At 41.9% G+C, this 19,772-nt stretch overlaps 1 protein-coding gene across 1 annotated transcript in view; it reads left to right on the forward strand.

Annotated features, from left to right (window-relative positions):
* Positions 1-2,986: 2,986 nt before the first annotated feature.
* The window catches only part of LOC108695699 (attractin-like protein 1), a 372,498-nt gene continuing 355,712 nt past the window's right edge, over positions 2,987-19,772 (forward strand). The window contains exons 1-2 of the mRNA XM_041570143.1: positions 2,987-3,128; positions 4,291-4,729. Of these exons, the coding sequence (XP_041426077.1) occupies positions 4,512-4,729 (218 nt within the window). The 5' untranslated portion in view covers positions 2,987-3,128; positions 4,291-4,511. The remainder of the gene's footprint in view (positions 3,129-4,290; positions 4,730-19,772) is intronic.

A 19,772-nucleotide genomic window follows, 5' to 3' on the forward strand; every position in this document is an offset into this window, starting at 1 on the left:
TACCAACAAGACCATCTGATTTCCCATCTGATTCTGTCCCACCCTGAATAGGTTTTGTATCCGATGCTTTATGTTCACTGCTGCTTCTGACTCCTGATACAACTTCCCAATATCCATTCATTCCTCATTCTCACTGGGTTTATAGTTCTGTGTAACTGTCATTGTGTCTGTCCCTTTCTCTTCTCTGCACTGCTGCCTCTGACTCCTGATACAACTTCCCAATATCCATTCATTCCTCATTCTCACTGGGTTTATAGTTCTGTGTAACTGTCATTGTGTCTGTCCCTTTCTCTTCTCTGCACTGCTGCCTCTGACTCCTGATACAACTTCCCAATATCCATTCATTCCTCATTCTCACTGGGTTTATAGTTCTGTGTAACTGTCATTGTGTCTGTCCCTTTCTCTTCTCTGCACTGCTGCTTCTAACTCCCGATACAACTTCCCAATATCCATTCATTCCTCATTCTCACTGGGTTTATAGTTCTGTGTAACTGTCATTGTGTCTGTCCCTTTCTCTGCACTGCTGCCTCTGACTCCTGATACAACTTCCCAATATCCATTCATTCCTCATTCTCACTGGGTTTATAGTTCTGTGTAACTGTCATTGTGTCTGTCCCTTTCTCTGCACTGCTGCTTCTGACTCCTGATACAACTTCCCAATATCCATTCATTCCTCATTCTCACTGGGTTTATAGTTCTGTGTAACTGTCATTGTGTCTGTCCCTTTCTCTGCACTGCTGCTTCTGACTCCTGATACAACTTCCCAATATCCATTCATTCCTCATTCTCACTGGGTTTATAGTTCTGTGTAACTGTCATTGTGTCTGTCCCTTTCTCTGCACTGCTGCTTCTGACTCCTGATACAACTTCCCAATATCCATTCATTCCTCATTCTCACTGGGTTTATAGTTCTGTGTAACTGTCATTGTGTCTGTCCCTTTCTCTGCACTGCTGCTTCTGACTCCTGATACAACTTCCCAATATCCATTCATTCCTCATTCTCACTGGGTTTATAGTTCTGTGTAACTGTCATTGTGTCTGTCCCTTTCTCTTCTCTGCACTGCTGCTTCTGACTCCTGATACAACTTCCCAATATCCATTCATTCCTCATTCTCCCTGGGTTTATAATTCTGTGTAACTGTAATCGTTCCTGTCTGTTGGTTGCTAAGCTCTACTCTACTTACACCATGTAACACTAAAACAACAGTTGGTTCTCCTCCAGCCAGAACTTCACTTCCCATAATGCCTTGTGCGCCCTATTGTCAAGAAGGAGAATGAGTGAAGCAGGCAAAGCATTGTGGGAATTGTAGGAAAGAAATCTCAATCTGACTGCTGCAGTACACAACCCCTCCCCCCAGAATGCAGCATTTTACAATTATGGAGGCTAATAATTGGGGTTAATGTGGCAGGAGGCCCCACTCACTTAGAATAATGGGGTCCCTGACTACTGATGACGGCAATGGCATAACTAGATATTATTATTAACTTTTGTTGCAAAAATCATGACTTATTGGAAGTTTTCTTAGTTATTATTATAGGATGGAAACTGGACTCATCAGCAAGAGTTGGAGAATGGGTGAATAAGGTTATTAGGATGATTATTTTATGAAAAGTGGACACTCCCCCAAAAAACATTTTTTTTTGCCTAGTGGAACATAATGTCATTCTAATGGTATTATGGGTAAATATAATTACTACTGAAAGTGGTATTTGTTTCTCCAGTTCTGCACTCAGTTTCTGACTATTGAAATAATTTAGCAGAAGTCAAGTGTTTTAATTGGATGCTTTCTGCTACATTGTTTCAAGAATTGTGTTTATATGAATAAACCAGCGCTAGATTAAAATAAAGCGAAAAATAATAGTATATAGCGTAGTATTTTTAATTTAACAATTTCACCCTTCTGTGAGGTTCATTTTTATTTCTTAGGCAGAGTGAGAAATAGAATTTAACCTCACAGAAGGGTGAAATTGTCCAATTAAGAAATACTATACTAAATACTATTATTTTTCTATTTCTCTGTTTTTGTCTACCCCGAGCTTTTAGCGCTGGTTTATTCATATAAACACAATTATTGCGTATCTGGAGGAGAACGGATTATTGGAACCGGCAAAGGGGGTGAACTACAGAACCTTGGACTCTCCTTCTTTTATATTCCCATTTCACATTGTTTCAAGAGTCAGAACCAGCAGTCCAAAGAATAGAGACGTAATTTGTTTGGTTATCTGCATGGGGGGGAGGCAGAACAGATAATGAAGCAGACCCACAATGCAATTACACTTACACTTTACCTGCACCCACAGTTAAATATCCGCTGTCTGTCCAATAACCACATTGATTATATTTAAGGTGATACCCAAACACCCCCTGACTGGCGCCTACACCTGCCCCTTCTGACATTTGCCAGCCCAGGTCTGTAGTCTGTTCCCTGTACACAGTTAGATTTTACATTGATCCCAGGTCTCTTGTCAACCAATCAGAAATGGGCTTTATTTGCTTTAGTGCAGTTTGAATGATGTGAGCAAGTGTTTCATTGGTTACTGTGAGTCAGACACACCCATGTACTAATATACAGGTGATTTTGTGTTTTACACCCAGTGTTCACTCTCACACCCCCTGTTCCCTATACTCAGTCCCCCCCCATGATTCTTGCACCCCCTGTTCCCTGTGAATGTCCCTGTAGCCCCCCAGTTTCCCAATCCAGAGGCCTCAGTGCCGGATCCCCCTCCCGACTCCCCCCCCCCCGGCTGCACATGCTCAGCTCAGTGTGTGAGGGTTGGAGGGTCGGAGGGGAGGGGGGGTCAGTGGATTCAGGAAGAAGAAGAAGGAGCAGCGGCGGAGCCAGTGGGACCGGGGGGATCAGAGAATCTTCTCTCCAACCAGCGGCCTCGGGACTCACTCGGATTTACTCGGAGATTTCCGCATCAGACTCGGGGCTTCCCGGGACATCGAGAGGGAGAGACAGAGCGGGACACTCGGGAATAACCGGCCGGACAGACACCGGGACACTCGGGCTCTGTATAAATAGAAATATAAATGTGTGGGAGGCTCCTCTGGGCCCCGGGCACATCTTTGTTTCAGGGGGGGGGGGGGATCCTCAATGTTAGGACTTGGCTGCTGATCTGCACCGGTAATTGATTTATTAATATTTATTTATTTATATTTATTTATATTTATTTATTGATATATATGTGTCTATATCACCTCCCTGTCTATCCTACTGACTGTCACCCCCCCCACCCGCTTATCTGCACCAACTGCCTGTGACACCCACTTATCTGCTGTATCCCCCCCACCTCTCTCATGTTCTCCCCCCAAATGTCCTACTTTCCTTTCATGCACCTACTAATAATAACACCCACTTGCCTCCCAACCTACAGCCCCTGTCTGTCTCCCACTTACTGCTCCACTGAGCCCAGCAGCACCCACTTGTTGTACCCACCCACCTCTAACAGATCTGCCTGTCACCCAATCTCCCATCTCATAGTTACCCCTCCATGTCAGTGTTAGGCCCCCACATTCCCTACTGGTACCACTTACCTGGTTCTGAACACTCACCTTTCACATCCTCTCTCTGGCCCAATATCCAATCACATTGCTCCTTCATCACATCCCTCACCTGTTCAATCCCTCACCTGTTCAATCCCTCACCTGACCAGTCTCTCACCTCAGCACCATCACTTCCTCTCTCTTTTTTTAAACCACACCCACAGACCTTCACTCCCTTCTTTTAGATTAACCCCATCACTTCAGCTTCCTTCTGCCGACCCAACCACTGACCCCTCACTATTGTGGTGCCTCCTGCTGAACCAGTGACCAACTCTTTCGGTCCCCCAAACTCTCTGCATGTTTGTTATTTACCCCTAACCCCATGATCCCTGCACCCAGTCATTGTGGCTCCCACTGCCAAGCATCTGTCCTCCCACCCAAGCACCCACCCACCCCAAGAAACCTGTTTGTCAGTGCCCTGAGACAAGTGATTGAGCCCAGTGATTGAGACCAGTGATTGAGACCAGTGATTGGGCCCAGTGATTGAGCCCAGTGATTGAGCCCAGTGATTGGGCCCAGTGATTGAGACCAGTGATTGAGCACAGTGATTGGGCCCAGTGATTGAGACCAGTGATTGAGACCAGTGATTGAGCCCAGTGATTGGGCCCAGTGATTGAGCCCAGTGATTGAGACCAGTGATTGAGACCAGTGATTGAGCACAGTGATTGGGCCCAGTGATTGAGACCAGTGATTGAGACCAGTGATTGAGCCCAGTATAAACATTCCTTGCTGTTTGTGTGCAGATATGGATCCAGGGAGGAGGAGCGTGTGATTGGCTGATGCACCTGGCCAGGTGTAGGATGTTATTGTTTATCTCATCACCAATAGACCAATCAGTACTCGGTGCTCACGGATCCAGTGTTCAGCACCCAGGCACCCGGCAACAGATGTTTCACTCCTGATCCTTCCCGGAGGGGGGTCTTCCAGCTTCTCAGGATTGGGTGCCTGTTGGATCCTTGTAACTATGTTTTACTTGCTGAGGTTGCCCACCATGTGCCACACTTGCCCTGTCACGTCTCTGCTTCGCTCTGGACTCTTTTATCTGCTCATCTTCACCTGCAGCTCCCAGGGACGAGCCTGCGACAAAAGCCCGTGTTTCTCCGGACGCTGCACCAATAATACGTGTGTGTGTGACCCCGGCTGGGTCGGAGATCTGTGCCAACACTGCCAGGGGAGATTCAGGTAGGTGCCCCCTCTGCTGTGGGAATTTGTTTCTATATAAAGAATCTGTATGGCTCATGGAAATATTCCACCTTTATATCAAATTGCTAATGGTCAGTTAATAGTTAACCTAAATACACGCTGCAGGCCGTACTGGTTATCGTGGTGCCATTCTACATTCATTTCTATAGTATTTGTGTGTTCAGCAGGTTTATTTCTTATGTGTCTGGATTTGGGCAGGGGGGAAGGTGGCTACCCTGTTTGTCCTATTCACAACCGACCCATGATTATTAATATGTTGTGACGGGGATGAAGTCATATTGTAATCTAGCAATAGAAACATATGGATACAGGTCTGATGTTTAACTATAGTTCAACTACAACTTCCCACATCAGTCCTGGTCCTGGAGCGCGCAGGTTGAACACTTGCAGGCCAGTATGATTGGGCCACTGGATATTTAATGGAGTACAGCCATCGGCCTTCCCACCTAGACCTTAATTCCTGATGGGAATCCTGTATCTCTCAAGAGCTTCTGCAGCAGCTGCAGGAATATGTGTAACGTACCTTGGTGGGCATTGAAGCTGGGATCACTTGACTGCAATGTAGTAAAGAATCAGCTGGGGTCATATTAATGTTGGAATTGAAAGGATTGCAGGGGCCCGTGCATGTGGCTTATTGTGTGCTGGGCTAAAGGCCTAGTTCTGCTGCACCACATGGAGAGCGAGGGGATCCGGGATAATCATTCCAGACTGGAATTTTGCCTTCTCCTCCTGATGCTCATGAGAATCCACAGGGGAATGGGAAGAAAATGCAAATTTACCCAGGAATAAATCAGTGTTTTGGTATATTATTTGCTGGGATTATATTGAACTGTGCATCTTCCCTATTGGCTGGGTGGGATTGTAGCCTTTTCCCGTTGTTGCCCCCATCCCACGTGAACTGCAGGAGTTGAAATTAATCTCATGTTTCTGGTGAAATCTGCTTCCCTGGCAATAGATTCTATTTAATGTCACATGATGTGTTCTGTCCACTGCTGGTCCCACCTGGTACTGGTAACCCAGAAAATGTTCTGAAACAAACTGAATGGGCAATGCCCAGGGGCAACTTCTTGCCATGTGATTCTGCCTGTGCTCAGGGTTGTGTTACCTCATTGTAATTCCATTCTACTGTATATACTGTACTGTGACTCCTCCCACATCTGGTATAGCAACGTGATCAGCTACTATAGGCACCATCTCCCCCTACTATACCTGCTATCCCACAGTCACACTCCCTTCCCAGAGACTATTATCCCACTGTTACTATAGGCACCATCTCTCCCTACTATACCTGCTATCCCACAGTCACACTCCCTTCCCAGAGACTATTATCCACTGTTACTATAGGCACCATCTCTCCCTACTATACCTGCTATCCCACAGTCACACTCCCTTCCCAGAGACTATTATCCACTGTTACTATAGACACATCTCTCCCTACTATACCTGCTATCCCACAGTCACACTCCCTTCCCAGAGACTATTATCCACTGTTACTATAGACACCATCTCTCCCTACTATACCTGCTATCCCACAGTCACACTCCCTTTCCAGAGACTATTATCCACTGTTACTATAGACACCATCTCTCCCTACTATACCTGCTATCCCACAGTCACACTCCCTTACCAGAGACTATTATCCACTGTTACTATAGACACCATCTCTCCCTACTATACCTGCTATCCCACAGTCACACTCCCTTCCCAGAGACTATTATCCACTGTTACTATAGACACCATCTCTCCCTACTATACCTGCTATCCCACAGTCACACTCCCTTCCCAGAGACTATTATCCACTGTTACTATAGGCACCATCTCCCTACTATACCTGCTATCCCACAGTCACACTCCCTTCCCAGAGACTATTATCCACTGTTACTATAGACACCATCTCTCCCTACTATACCTGCTATCCCACAGTCACACTCCCTTTCCAGAGACTATTATCCCACTGTTACTATAGGCACCATCTCTCCCTACTATACCTGCTATCCCACAGTCACACTCCCTTCCCAGAGACTATTATCCCACTGTTACTATAGACACCATCTCTCTCTACTATACCTGCTATCCCACAGTCACACTCCCTTTCCAGAGACTATTATCCACTGTTACTATAGACACATCTCTCCCTACTATACCTGCTATCCCACAGTCACACTCCCTTCCCAGAGACTATTATCCACTGTTACTATAGACACCATCTCTCCCTACTATACCTGCTATCCCACAGTCACACTCCCTTCCCAGAGACTATTATCCCACTGTTACTATAGGCACCATCTCTCCCTACTATACCTGCTATCCCACAGTCACACTCCCTTCCCAGAGACTATTATCCACTGTTACTATAGACACCATCTCTCCCTACTATACCTGCTATCCCACAGTCACACTCCCTTCCCAGAGACTATTATCCCACTGTTACTATAGGCACCATCTCTCCCTACTATACCTGCTATCCCACAGTCACACTCCCTTCCCAGAGACTATTATCCACTGTTACTATAGACACATCTCTCCCTACTATACCTGCTATCCCACAGTCACACTCCCTTCCCAGAGACTATTATCCCACTGTTACTATAGGCACCATCTCTCCCTACTATACCTGCTATCCCACAGTCACACTCCCTTCCCAGAGACTATTATCCACTGTTACTATAGACACCATCTCTCCCTACTATACCTGCTATCCCACAGTCACACTCCCTTCCCAGAGACTATTATCCCACTGTTACTATAGGCACCATCTCTCCCTACTATACCTGCTATCCCACAGTCACACTCCCTTCCCAGAGACTATTATCCACTGTTACTATAGGCACTATCTCTCCCTACTATACCTGCTATCCCACAGTCACACTCCCTTCCCAGAGACTATTATCCATTGTTACTATAGGCACCATCTCTCCCTACTATACCTGCTATCCCACAGTCACACTCCCTTCCCAGAGACTATTATCCACTGTTACTATAGACACCATCTCTCCCTACTATACCTGCTATCCCACAGTCACACTCCCTTCCCAGAGACTATTATCCACTGTTACTATAGACACATCTCTCCCTACTATACCTGCTATACCACAGTCACACTCCCTTCCCAGAGACTATTATCCACTGTTACTATAGACACCATCTCTCCCTACTATACCTGCTATCCCACAGTCACACTCCCTTCCCAGAGACTATTATCCACTGTTACTATAGACACATCTCTCCCTACTATACCTGCTATACCACAGTCACACTCCCTTCCCAGAGACTATTATCCACTGTTACTATAGACACATCTCTCCCTACTATACCTGCTATCCCACAGTCACACTCCCTTCCCAGAGACTATTATCCACTGTTACTATAGGCGCCATCTCTCCCTACTATACCCACAGCACTGCTACATTATCAAGAATCTATCTCATTATTAAACAAATATCATATTTTTCTTGTCTAGAGATCTAAAGTTTTTGTGGTGACAAACATTTTGAATTTGCCTTCTCTTTTATGTTAAAGTGTTGGAAATACAGCAGATGTGTAAGTCAATGTTAATCACCTTTTAAATTGATTATGGCGACTAATAATTCCCTGCTCTTTATATATTACTTAGGTACATATGATAATGTAATAGGCAAAACTTTCTCTAAGTCTAGTAACCCATAGCAACCAGTGTTTCAGATGTGAAATAAGGTATTTAGTTACTGTACAGGAGGCACCAGACCAGCTTTATATAATATTCTGTTCACATCTCTATTCATGTGAAGTAGTGGCTGTTCAGCTTGCATGCTGGGAGATGTAGTTTAGCAACAGCTGGGGATTGAGATGTTGACAATGGCTGGTAGAAAGTAGGACAAGCATTTCACGCTTCCCCAGTGAATCAGCGACTGCAGGAGACTGAACTGTAAATAACAGCACATTGTGAATTTCATTATTTTTTACTTTTATAGAAAAAGTCACAGATTCGTTTTCTCATGCAGCTGAAACATCAGTGGGTTGTGAGTCTCCCACTACAGATAAAAGGCTCAGAGGGTAATAGAAATCACAGCAAGACACAGACACATTAATCTCCTGCATTTGGCTTGGTAAAATACAGGAATTAGGAGGAGCAAAGGCAGCAAGTGGTTTGGGTTTTGGATCATTTGAGCTTTGTTCCACATGTCTCATGTGTAATGAGCCATCTTTAGCTCTCGGAAATGGGACTGTCGCATCTTATTTATTACTGGAAAATTAGAAAAAATAGTCGAATTTTTGCAGTTCATTGTATTGTTAAAAAAAATTATCTTTCCAAGTGTATATACAGATCGCTGGAATCTCAGCTGCCATAAAGCAGGACAGGACTGCTGCTTACAATGGGGATAAGATAGGATCTGTGCAGCCACTGGGACAGAATGTTCTGTTATACAGATAGCTAGAATCTCAGCTGCCATAAAGCAGGACAGGACTGCCGCTTACAATGGGGATCAGATAGGATCTGTGCAGCCACTGGGACAGAATGTTCTGTTATACAGATAGCTAGAATCTCAGCTGCCATAAAGCAGGACAGGACTGCCGCTTACAATGGGGATCAGATAGGATCTGTGCAGCCACTGGGACAGAATGTTCTGTTATACAGATAGCGAGAATCTCAGCTGCCATAAAGCAGGACAGGACTGCTGCTTACAATGGGGATCAGATAGGATCTGTGCAGCCACTGGGACAGAATGTTCTGTTATACAGATAGCTAGAATCTCAGCTGCCATAAAGCAGGGCAGGACTGTTGCTTACAATGGGGATCATATAGAAACACAAGTAATTGTGATTCTCCTCTTAAATTTTGTATCTTAGGTAAGGAGAAATCACTTGTAAATTCCCCATTCTCATGTTATTATGGGATTATCACAGGCAGGAGGAGAGTGGGACTCAGTTTGAAATCCATGTTTATAAGTGTCAGGAAATGATGCCAGAAATTGGTGCCCTGGGCTTAAATCCTTAATCCTAAACATATAAGAGGGCATTTGCTTTGGGCTCCGAACTTCAAAGGGACCCCCTGGTCATCAAGTTTCATTGGTGAAAGTACAAAGCCAATATTAAGAGCCGTGACCTCCGGGTGTTTGAATTATTAATGAGGGGGGATGCTGGGAGATGTAGTTTAACAGGACACATGTTGGTTTTCCTGAATTAAAGGCTAAATGCTTAACCTTAGAACATGTTCATTCTATGGTATTCATATCAGTACAGTACAACTCCATTGACTTTCATTGAATGTGAATTTTCTATCATACCAATAACAATGGGTCGGGTAGATTCCCATACGAGTGTATCTGTGCTTGATATGGACTCCTAATTGGTGGGTCCCCTTTACCTCTCTTGGGGTTTTTGTCTCAATGTGATACGGCCTGAGAGTGATGGGTCGGTTCATGGGGTTCAATGTCTCCGCGCTCCATCCCAGCATTTTCCCCTGACCTTTTCACGATTCACTGATGTAAACTGACATCCCGAGTGAAGGGAACGCTCTATAATTGATCCTCCTGTGAAGTGTGAGCTTCTAGACCTGCCCGGCCTTCTTCAAAGCAAATCGCTAAAGGTTAAAGTCATAGTTTTTCATCTTTATATAAACAGAATATTACAACCAAGGGAAGGAAACTGAATTTTGTTCCTAAATTTCCATTTTCATGGAAAACTCGATGAACTGAAGGGTTTCAAGGTAGAAGTACTATTCAGATCCTGACTATGTCTGGTGGGGGGTTCACCAGTGTAGCACTGGGATTTCTGATCAGCACCAGGAGCGAGGAGACAGCCCCCTCATTTGTATGCAAAACAGAAGGAATCCTGGGAAGGGAAATGTCTAGTTTATATAACTGTAATTTTCACAAAACAAAGGGGTTGTTCACCTTTAAATTAACTGTTAGTATTATGTAGAGAGTGATATTCTGAGACATTTTACAATTGGTTTTCATTTTTTATTATTTGTGGTTTTTGGATTATTTAACTTTTTATTCATCAGCTCTCTAGTTTGTAATGTTGACAATCTGGTTTCTAGGGTCCAAATTCCCCTAGCAACCATGCACTGATTTAAATAAGAGACTGGAATATGAATAGGAGGCTCATGTCATACGCAGAGGTTTCGCTGGTACTTCTGCTGTCGGAGATGCACCAAAAACTGCCACCTTGCTGCCTCCCATTGAGCTCAAAGTGCCATTTTCATTGAACAGTCACATAAGCAGTAAAAGGGACTCCTCAATTATATAATTATTTTCAGTACAAACAAAAAGATCTTCTGGATAACTATTTCCATCCATTTACCAATTGGTCATCTATGTACCTACCACACCAGATAAGGGGTACTGCCTCCAAAAACCTATAAAGCAGTGATCTCCAACCAGTGGCTTACAGGGAACACGTTGCTCACCAATTTATTAGATGTTCTTCCAGTGACTTCAAAGACATAAAAAGCTGGTATGCTGCTATACAGAGTCTCCTGTTGGCTTCTAGTCTAAAGTGGAGCTACCAGGACCCAATCAGAGCCCATATTTGGCTTTTTATTCAGCAGCTCTCCAGTCTGCAATGTCAGCAATCTGGTTGCTAGGGGCCAAATTACCCTAGCAACCACACACTGATTTGAATAAGAGACTGGAATATGAATAGAAGAGGCCTGAATAGAAAGATGAGGGGAACAAAAGTAACAATAACATTACAGAGCATTTGTTTTTTTAGATGGGGTCAGGGACCCCCATTTGATAGCTGAAAAGAGTCAGGAGAAGAAGGCAAATAATGAAAAAAAAACATAAAAATAAATAATGAAGACAAATTGAAAAGTTGCTTAGCTTTGTCCATTCTATGACATACTAAACGTTGACTTAAAGGTGAACTACTCCTTTAATGCAGTGACAGAATGAGTGTGTGAACAGCACCGTGTGTAGCCCCAAAGGACGGGCAGACAGGTGGGTGTTTTATTTTCAGAAAAGGGAAAGTTCTCCGGGTGTCATTTACGTTCTTCTTTGCTAAAATCGCTGTTTTGCTGTTTCTGTGATTGATTCTTCTCCTTTTCCCCATCATTTAGCGCTGAATGGAGTTTTAGAGAGCGGCTTGTTTCTCCTATAAAATAATGTTTTATTCCTTTTATTATTTAATGAATGCTTTTATGCACTGTCTGTGCCGGCACAAAGAAAAGCTCGGATGATATGTGGGGGCTCCGTGTGCTTTGATAATTACACACAATCGCATGGAATAATTAATATGTTGAAATTATCTGTGCTCTTTGTATTCAGCTCGTCATTCAGGAGGTGCCAAGGCCTGATTGCTGCGCCCGAGTTTAAGTGCCAGAATTACCCCTCATTAGGTGCCACTTCTCACTAATTGGTCTCTGAGCATCACTTTAACATAAACGGATGTGGGTGTGTATATATACTGTATAGAGTTAAATATAAAATACTGTATATATACTGAATAGAGTTAAATATAATATATTTAAACAAAAGTTCCCAGTGTGCACCTCACTTTTTGTATTTATATATATATATATATATATATATATATATATATATATATATATATATATATATATATATATATATATATATATATATAAATCCAAAAAGTGAGGTGCACACTGGGAACTTTTGTTTAGTTTAAAAAGTTCATTTTATTAAATACATCTTAAAATAGGTCAATGTTTCGGTCTGTTCCTGAGACCTTTATCAAGACCATTGTAAATATATACTGTATAGAGTTAAATATAATATAATATATATATATATATATATATATATATATATATATATATATATATATATACATTCATTTATCATTCACTTGCCATTTGGTTTCTATGACATGTGTTGCTAGGCATGTTGGCCACCAGCAACAAGGAATTAAATAACTCCTTTTGATCCTCCTATTGGAAAAAAAAAATACTGGCCTTCCTATATATTTAATCATCATTTTTACCAGCCGACCTCGGCCTCCATCTACAGCCGAACCAAATCTGAACCCCAGACTAACTTAAAGAGATACTGACACCATCTATCTACATCTATCATAATATTGCTTTTGAAAGCTACTTATAACTTTACCATAAAGTATTTGCCCAATGCTTTTACATTACCTGTCTGATGCCCCGTGTCCCTCTATGAGGGGGCTGCCATATTTGTGCAGCAGGAGTCCGTTAATATTACCTATAGGTAACTTTTAAGGTACATTCATATTTCTAAAGTTTTTATATAAGTTTCAGTATCACTTTAAAAGACCGGTAACATAAACATTTTAAAAAAAAAAAAAAATCATTTCTACATTTCTACCACTTTCTACCACTAAGACACATTTAACTTTAAATTCGCAAAGTCTTTATTAAGAAATAACTTACCGATTCTCCACTTGCGCTCCTCTTCAGAAACGGCGATAGGGCAACGATCCATCGTGCGGTGCTCGATTTCTCCTTCCTGGCTATCTCCTATAAGGAAGGCAGGGTGGAGAAATCGAGCGCCGCACGATGGATCGCCAGATCACCTATCACCGGTAAGTTCATTCTTAAATTAAGACTTAGCGATTTAAAAGTTTAATTTGCCTTTGTGTTTTTTTTTCGTTGTATACTAATGAATTTTTAAAAATAAAAATTTGATGTTACTGGTCCTTTAGGACACAGAGCTCACCATAAACTTGCCAGTGGGATGCTGGGAATTGTAGTGCTTTTGGTCTCTGTGCACTAGTGAATCTGTGACTCCTTTGCTTATTTGATACTAGGAGTGCATTGAATCCAGGATTCGGTTCAGGATTCAGCCAGGATTCAGGGCTTTTTCAGCAGGATTCGGATTCAGGCGAATCCTTCTGCCCGGCCGAGCCGAATCCAAATCCTAATTTGCATATGCAAATTAGTAACGAGGAGGGAAATCGCGTGACTTGTCACAAAACAAGGAAGTAAAAAATGTTTTCCCCTTCCCACCTCGGTTCGGGATTTGGCTGAATCTTTTGCAAAGGATTCAGGGGGTTTGGCCAAATCCAAAATAGTGGATTTGGTACATCCCTACTTGATACAGTGTATCCTACATTAATCATTATTGTATTGTGTCTGATACATTGTAACACCTTCTCTTTGATTTGCAACATTATTTGAGATTTCCCGGTTCTGTTTGGCAGGAGCTCCTTGATTCCTTTATTCATGAGTTCTGGCCCAGTGTTCTGTGTATCGGTTCTGTAGTTCTAAGGGAGCCTCGCTGTACCCCATAGAGCAGCATTTGGCATTACATTGTGCAGCATTTCAGAATTCCGGCAGTACAGTTTTATTTCTTAGAACCCCCAGTAATTAGCAGATTTTTCCTCTGTTGGATTTTCATCTGCACTGCAGCAACCGGCCCATCTGTTCTGGATTAGAGCCGTGGGGGGAGATTCAACCTGCTGCCCTTCAATTGTTACTGAACTACAATTCCCAGAATCCCCTGACAGCTGAAGGGAACAGTTCAACAGCAGCGAAGGGAGCAAAGGTTTCACATGTGTGTATTAGAGCGATACTGTCATCACATAATTACCAATGTTATAAACCATTCAACAATTTATACAGGATTAACCAGTGCCTCTGTTATATTCAATGTTCACAAGCCTCTCCAGGCAGCAGTGCAATATATATAGTGGATAATGTACCCCCTACTGTAATTTATAAAGATATTATACCGAGGAGTTATGTGACCGTATAAAAACACGAGGCCGCAGGCCGAGTGCTTTTATACAGGTCACATAACTCCGAGGTGACTTCTGATATCTTTATAAATTTCTAGTAGGGGGTACATTATGCCTTATAATCGAAATTTTGTGGGGGGTCGGGAGGGGGGGTCGGAGGGGTTGGTGTTGAAATTTTGGTCGCCGGCATCAAATTTGGGTGCGCTTTGGAAGCACGGCGTCAAATTCCGATGCGCTGCGTCAAATTCGGTGGCCTGGGGGTCCCTGTTATAAACGGCGCGTTCTGACATCAGAAAGCGCCATTTATATATAGTGAATAAAATACCCCCTCTTCTAAAATATAAGGATATTATAAGTTACCGAGGAGTTTCATGACCATATAAAAACACGAGGCCGAAGGCCGAGTGTTTTTATACAGGTCATGGAACTCCGAGGTTACTTCTAATATCCTCATATTTTACAACTGGAGGTACTTTATTTATTATAATACACAAATTTCAGTGAGTCATGTGACAGAAATGACATCAGAACTCACCGTTTATAACTGATGACATCAGAACTCACCGTTTATAAGGATATAATTTACAGGATATTCATAGCTTTTGTGTATTATATAGTGAATAAAGTACCCCCTCTTGTAAAATATAAGGATATTATAAGTTACCGAGGAGTTTCATGACCATATAAAAACACGAGGCCGAAGGCCGAGTGTTTTTATATAGGTCATGAAACTCCAAGGTAAATTATATCCTTATAAACGGTGAGTTCTGATGTCATCAGTTATAAACGGTGAGTTCTGATGTCATTTCTGTCACATGACTCACTGAAATTTGTGTATTATAATAAATAAAGTACCTCCAGTTGGGGGTACTTTATTTATTATAATACACAAATTTCAATGAGTCGTGACAGAAATGACATCAGAACTCACCGTTTATAACTGATGACATCAGAACTCACCGTTTATAAGGATATAATTTACAGGATATTCATGGCTTTTGTGTATTATAAGGATATAATTTACAGTCTGGTCCCATAGGGAAATGACAAGACTGTAGATTATATATATATATAAAGGAGTTTGAAGGGTAATTGAACCTGCCATGTTTTGTGAGACAGTAGCCTTCATCCTAAAATAAGAGATGACTGCTGTGTTTATTTATTAGAAGGGCAAAGAGAGTGCCAAGGACTGAAATTCTCAAATTGGGAGCCCAAGTTGTCTTTATTTCCCAGGGACTCCTGTTTTCCTAATTGCACAATTAAAAAGTCATATCAAACCTCACAATCAAGTTGCTGTCTTGTTGCCGGGGAACTGAACTTAGCAACCAGATAGTAACCAGATAGTATATAAATGATAATATATAAATGAAAGTATATGAAAAAAAAACACATAATGACCGTCTGCAAATTGGCTTGGGCCCGTGCCTTCTGCAACAAACTAACAGTTCATTCAAAGGGGAACTTGTCCTTTAATAATAAATGACATGCCTGCCGTCCCAGAGTAAATGATTCATCCCGGGAGCTTTGATTTGTAAATACCATTCATACACACATACAAATCACATTCCTAAAGGTGATGAGCTGGTAGGAGCCATCTGCTGTGGATTAGCGCATTCTTCTTTCTCTGTTGCTGGAAATGCAACAAGGCCTTGATTTTCTGCTGCACGGCTGGAGGGTAACAAAGAGGAATGTCGATCAGATGTGTGTGAGTCTGTGTCCCCCCTCCTGCCTTTCTGGTAGGGAAAATGAGACCACAGATAAATAGAAACATTAGAGCCTGCCTGGGGGGCTCCCAGCTACTGAAATCCCCTTATACAGGTCCTAGACTGTCTTTAGAATAAAAGCAGGACCGTTGCTCCCTGCAGTGAGTGCAACAAAGACTTGTCTGGTATTATTGTCTATCAAGAGCTAATACAGTCACTCACCTCTTGTATATTAACAGAAGAGAAATCAACAGGCGTTACAGAGGTTACTGAACCCACAGACCCCCCAGGTTACTACAATAACTTCAATTCTCTTTGTTCTCTTTCCCATACCAGATATTAAAGGGGGTTGTTCACCTTTAAATCAACTGTTAGTATGACGTAGAGAGGGATATTCTGAGACAATTTCCAATTGGTTTTAATTTTTTATTATTTGTGGTTTTTGAGTTATTTAGCTTTTTATTCAGCAGCTCTCCAGTTTGTAATTTCAGCCGTCTGGTCGCTAGGGTCCAAATTCCCCTAGCAACCATGCATTGACTTAAATAAAAGAATGGAATATGAATAGGAGAGGCCCGAATGGAAAGACAAGTGAAAAAATAAGGGTAATGGGACACAGGCAGATTCGCAGAGATTAATCGCCCCGTCGACAAATCGCCTCTTCTTCGGGCGACAATCTCCCTGAACTGCCTTCCCTTACCTTCCTGTCGGCTCTAATGAAAAATCACCAGCGGAATGGCACTCGCTGCACTGCGTTTTCCGAAGTCGCCCAAAGTCACCTCATGCTGAGTTATACACGGAACTCTGGGTTCTGGGGTCCGTGACTTCGGACAACGAAACGCTGCGAGTGCCATCCTGCTGGCGATTTCTCATTATAGCCGTCGTGAAGGTAGGGGAAGGCAGATCGGGGAGATTGTCACCCCGAAGAAGAGGTGATTTGTCGTCTGGGCGACTAATCTCCCTGAATCTGCCTGTGTGCCCTTACCCTAAATGTGTAGCCTTACAGAGCATTTGTTGCTTAAATGGGGTCAGTGACCCTCCATTTCAAAGCTGGAACGAGTCAGAAGAAGGCGGTCCCTGGCTGGAATTGAACCTAGGTCCCCAAATAGCAATGCTAACCACTGCAGAAATCAACACTTTATGACTGTGCCTTAATGTGCCATGAACTGATATGATATGGTTGTTGGTATTGTAATAACGCACCTGTATTCATGAATAAAGTATGAAGATCCAAATTAGAGAAAGGTCCCTTATACGGAATCCCCCTAGGTTCTGAGCATTCTGGATATAGGTATGGGACCTGTAATCCAGAATGCTTGGGGGTTTACATATAACGGATCTTTCCGTTATTTGGATTGTCGTACCTTAAAGAGTTGGTTCACCTTTAAGTATATTTTTAGTATTTTATAGAATGGCCAGTTCTAAGCAACTCTTCAAATGGTCTTCATTATTTTTTTTTTTTAGTTTATTAATTATTTTCCTTCTTCTTCTGACTCTTTCCAGCTTTTAGATAGGGGTCACTGACCCCATCGAAAAAACAAATGCTCTGTAAGGCTACAAATGTATTTTTATTGCTACTTTTTATTACTCCTCTTTCTATTCAGGCTTCGACCAATTCACATTCTAGTCTCTTATTCAATTCAATTATTATAAACATGTATTTTTATAGCGCTAACATATTTTGCAGCGCTGTGCATGGTTGCCAGGGTAATTAGGACCCTAGCAACCAGATTTCTGAAATTGTGACCTTGGAGAGCTGCTGAATAAAATAACTTAAAAACCACAAATAATGAAAAATAAAAATCCAATTGCAAATTGTCTAAGAATATCCCTCTCTACATCATACTAACAGTTAATTTAAAGGTGAACAACTCCTACTAGAAAATCATGTAATTATTAAATAAACCCAATACGCTAGTTTGGTGTCCGATAAGAATTAATTATATCTTAGTTGGGATCAAGTATATCCAACTGTTTTATTATTACACAGGAAAAGGAAATCATTTTTAAAAATTTGAATTATATAGGAGATGGCTTTTCCGTAATTTGGAACTTTCTGGATAATGGGTTTCCAGATAACGGATCCTAAATCAGACCTGTTCATTTCTCAGCACCATAATCTTTCAAGTCTTTCTCCGTGTATAACAGAATCACAGAGTTTTATTTACCTATGATACAAATACACTCATTCTCTGTAATGTTATCGCCATGGCGACTGGACGTTTCCTTTGCACCCTGTTAGATCTGTGCAGTTGCCAGAATGTGTTGAAGTGAAAGTATTTACATTCTTCCTATGGAGATATATATATATATATTTGCAATGGAAGTGACTTTATCATTCCGGATAACCATGTGACTGTATCCACTTGTTTTCCACTTGGAAATTGAGCATTCCTTTCATTGTTTAGGCCTTGGATCCTACTTATCTTATTGGAAGTTGAAACGTTACATTACACAATTCTGACTTCACAAAAATAAAAAACTGAAAATGACAGAACGGCTGTTTTATAACCCTAACCCTAACCCTAATACACTAACCCTAACCCTAATACACTAACCCTAACCCTAATACACTAACCCTAATACACTAACCCTAACCCTAATACACTAACCCTAATACCCTAACCCTAATACCCTAACCCTAATACACTAACCCTAACCCTAATACACTTACCCTAACCCTAACCCTAATACACTAACCCTAATACACTAACCTTAACCCTAATACACTAACCCTAACCCTAACCCTAATACACTAACCCTAACCCTAATACACTAACCCTAATACACTAACCCTAATACACTAACCCTAACCCTAATACACTAACCCTAACCCTAATACACTAACCCTAACACTAATACACTAACCCTAACACTAATACACTAACCCTAACCCTAATACACTAACCCTAACACTAATATACTAACCCTAATACACTAACCCTAACCCTAATACACTAACCCTAACCATAACCCTGTTTTGTCTGGTTTCTATTGTTTCTAGCAGTGCCAGTAGCTCAGTAATGGCTTGTTAGAGAAATCTGATGATATTGAACCTTAGTTGAATAGAATTCCTTCATAATAAAGTCTGCACCTCATTATACTGTCACATGGTGTCAAAATAATGCAGAAAGGAATTTTTTTGGGGGGGGGAAGCTTAATTAGCATCACTCCTCATCTTCTATTCCTGTGAGGTTACCTAAGAAACATCACATACGATTGAGTTCCCTGTATAACTCAGCCTGCAGCCTTGTGCCTTTATATGGTCACAGAACAACCCCTCAGTGACTTCTAATATCCTTATCATTTACAGTAGGGGGTACATTATCCCTTATAATACATGAGTGATACTCAGAGTTCCCTGTATAACTCAGCCTGCAGCCTTGTGCCTTTATATGGTCACAGAACAACCCCTCAGTGACTTCTAATATCCTTATCATTTACAGTAGGGGGTACATTATCCTTATAATACATGAGTGATACTCAGAGTTCCCTGTATAACTCAGCCTGCAGCCTTGTGTCGTTATATGGTCACAGAACAACCCCTCAGTGACTTCTAATATCCTTATCATTTACAGTAGGGGGTACATTATCCCTTATAATACATGAGTGATACTCAGAGTTCCCTGTATAACTCAGCCTGCAGCCTTGTGCCTTTATATGGTCACAGA

Source organism: Xenopus laevis, chromosome 7L, assembly GCF_017654675.1.
Source record: "Xenopus laevis strain J_2021 chromosome 7L, Xenopus_laevis_v10.1, whole genome shotgun sequence".
Taxonomy (NCBI): Eukaryota; Metazoa; Chordata; class Amphibia; order Anura; family Pipidae; genus Xenopus; species Xenopus laevis.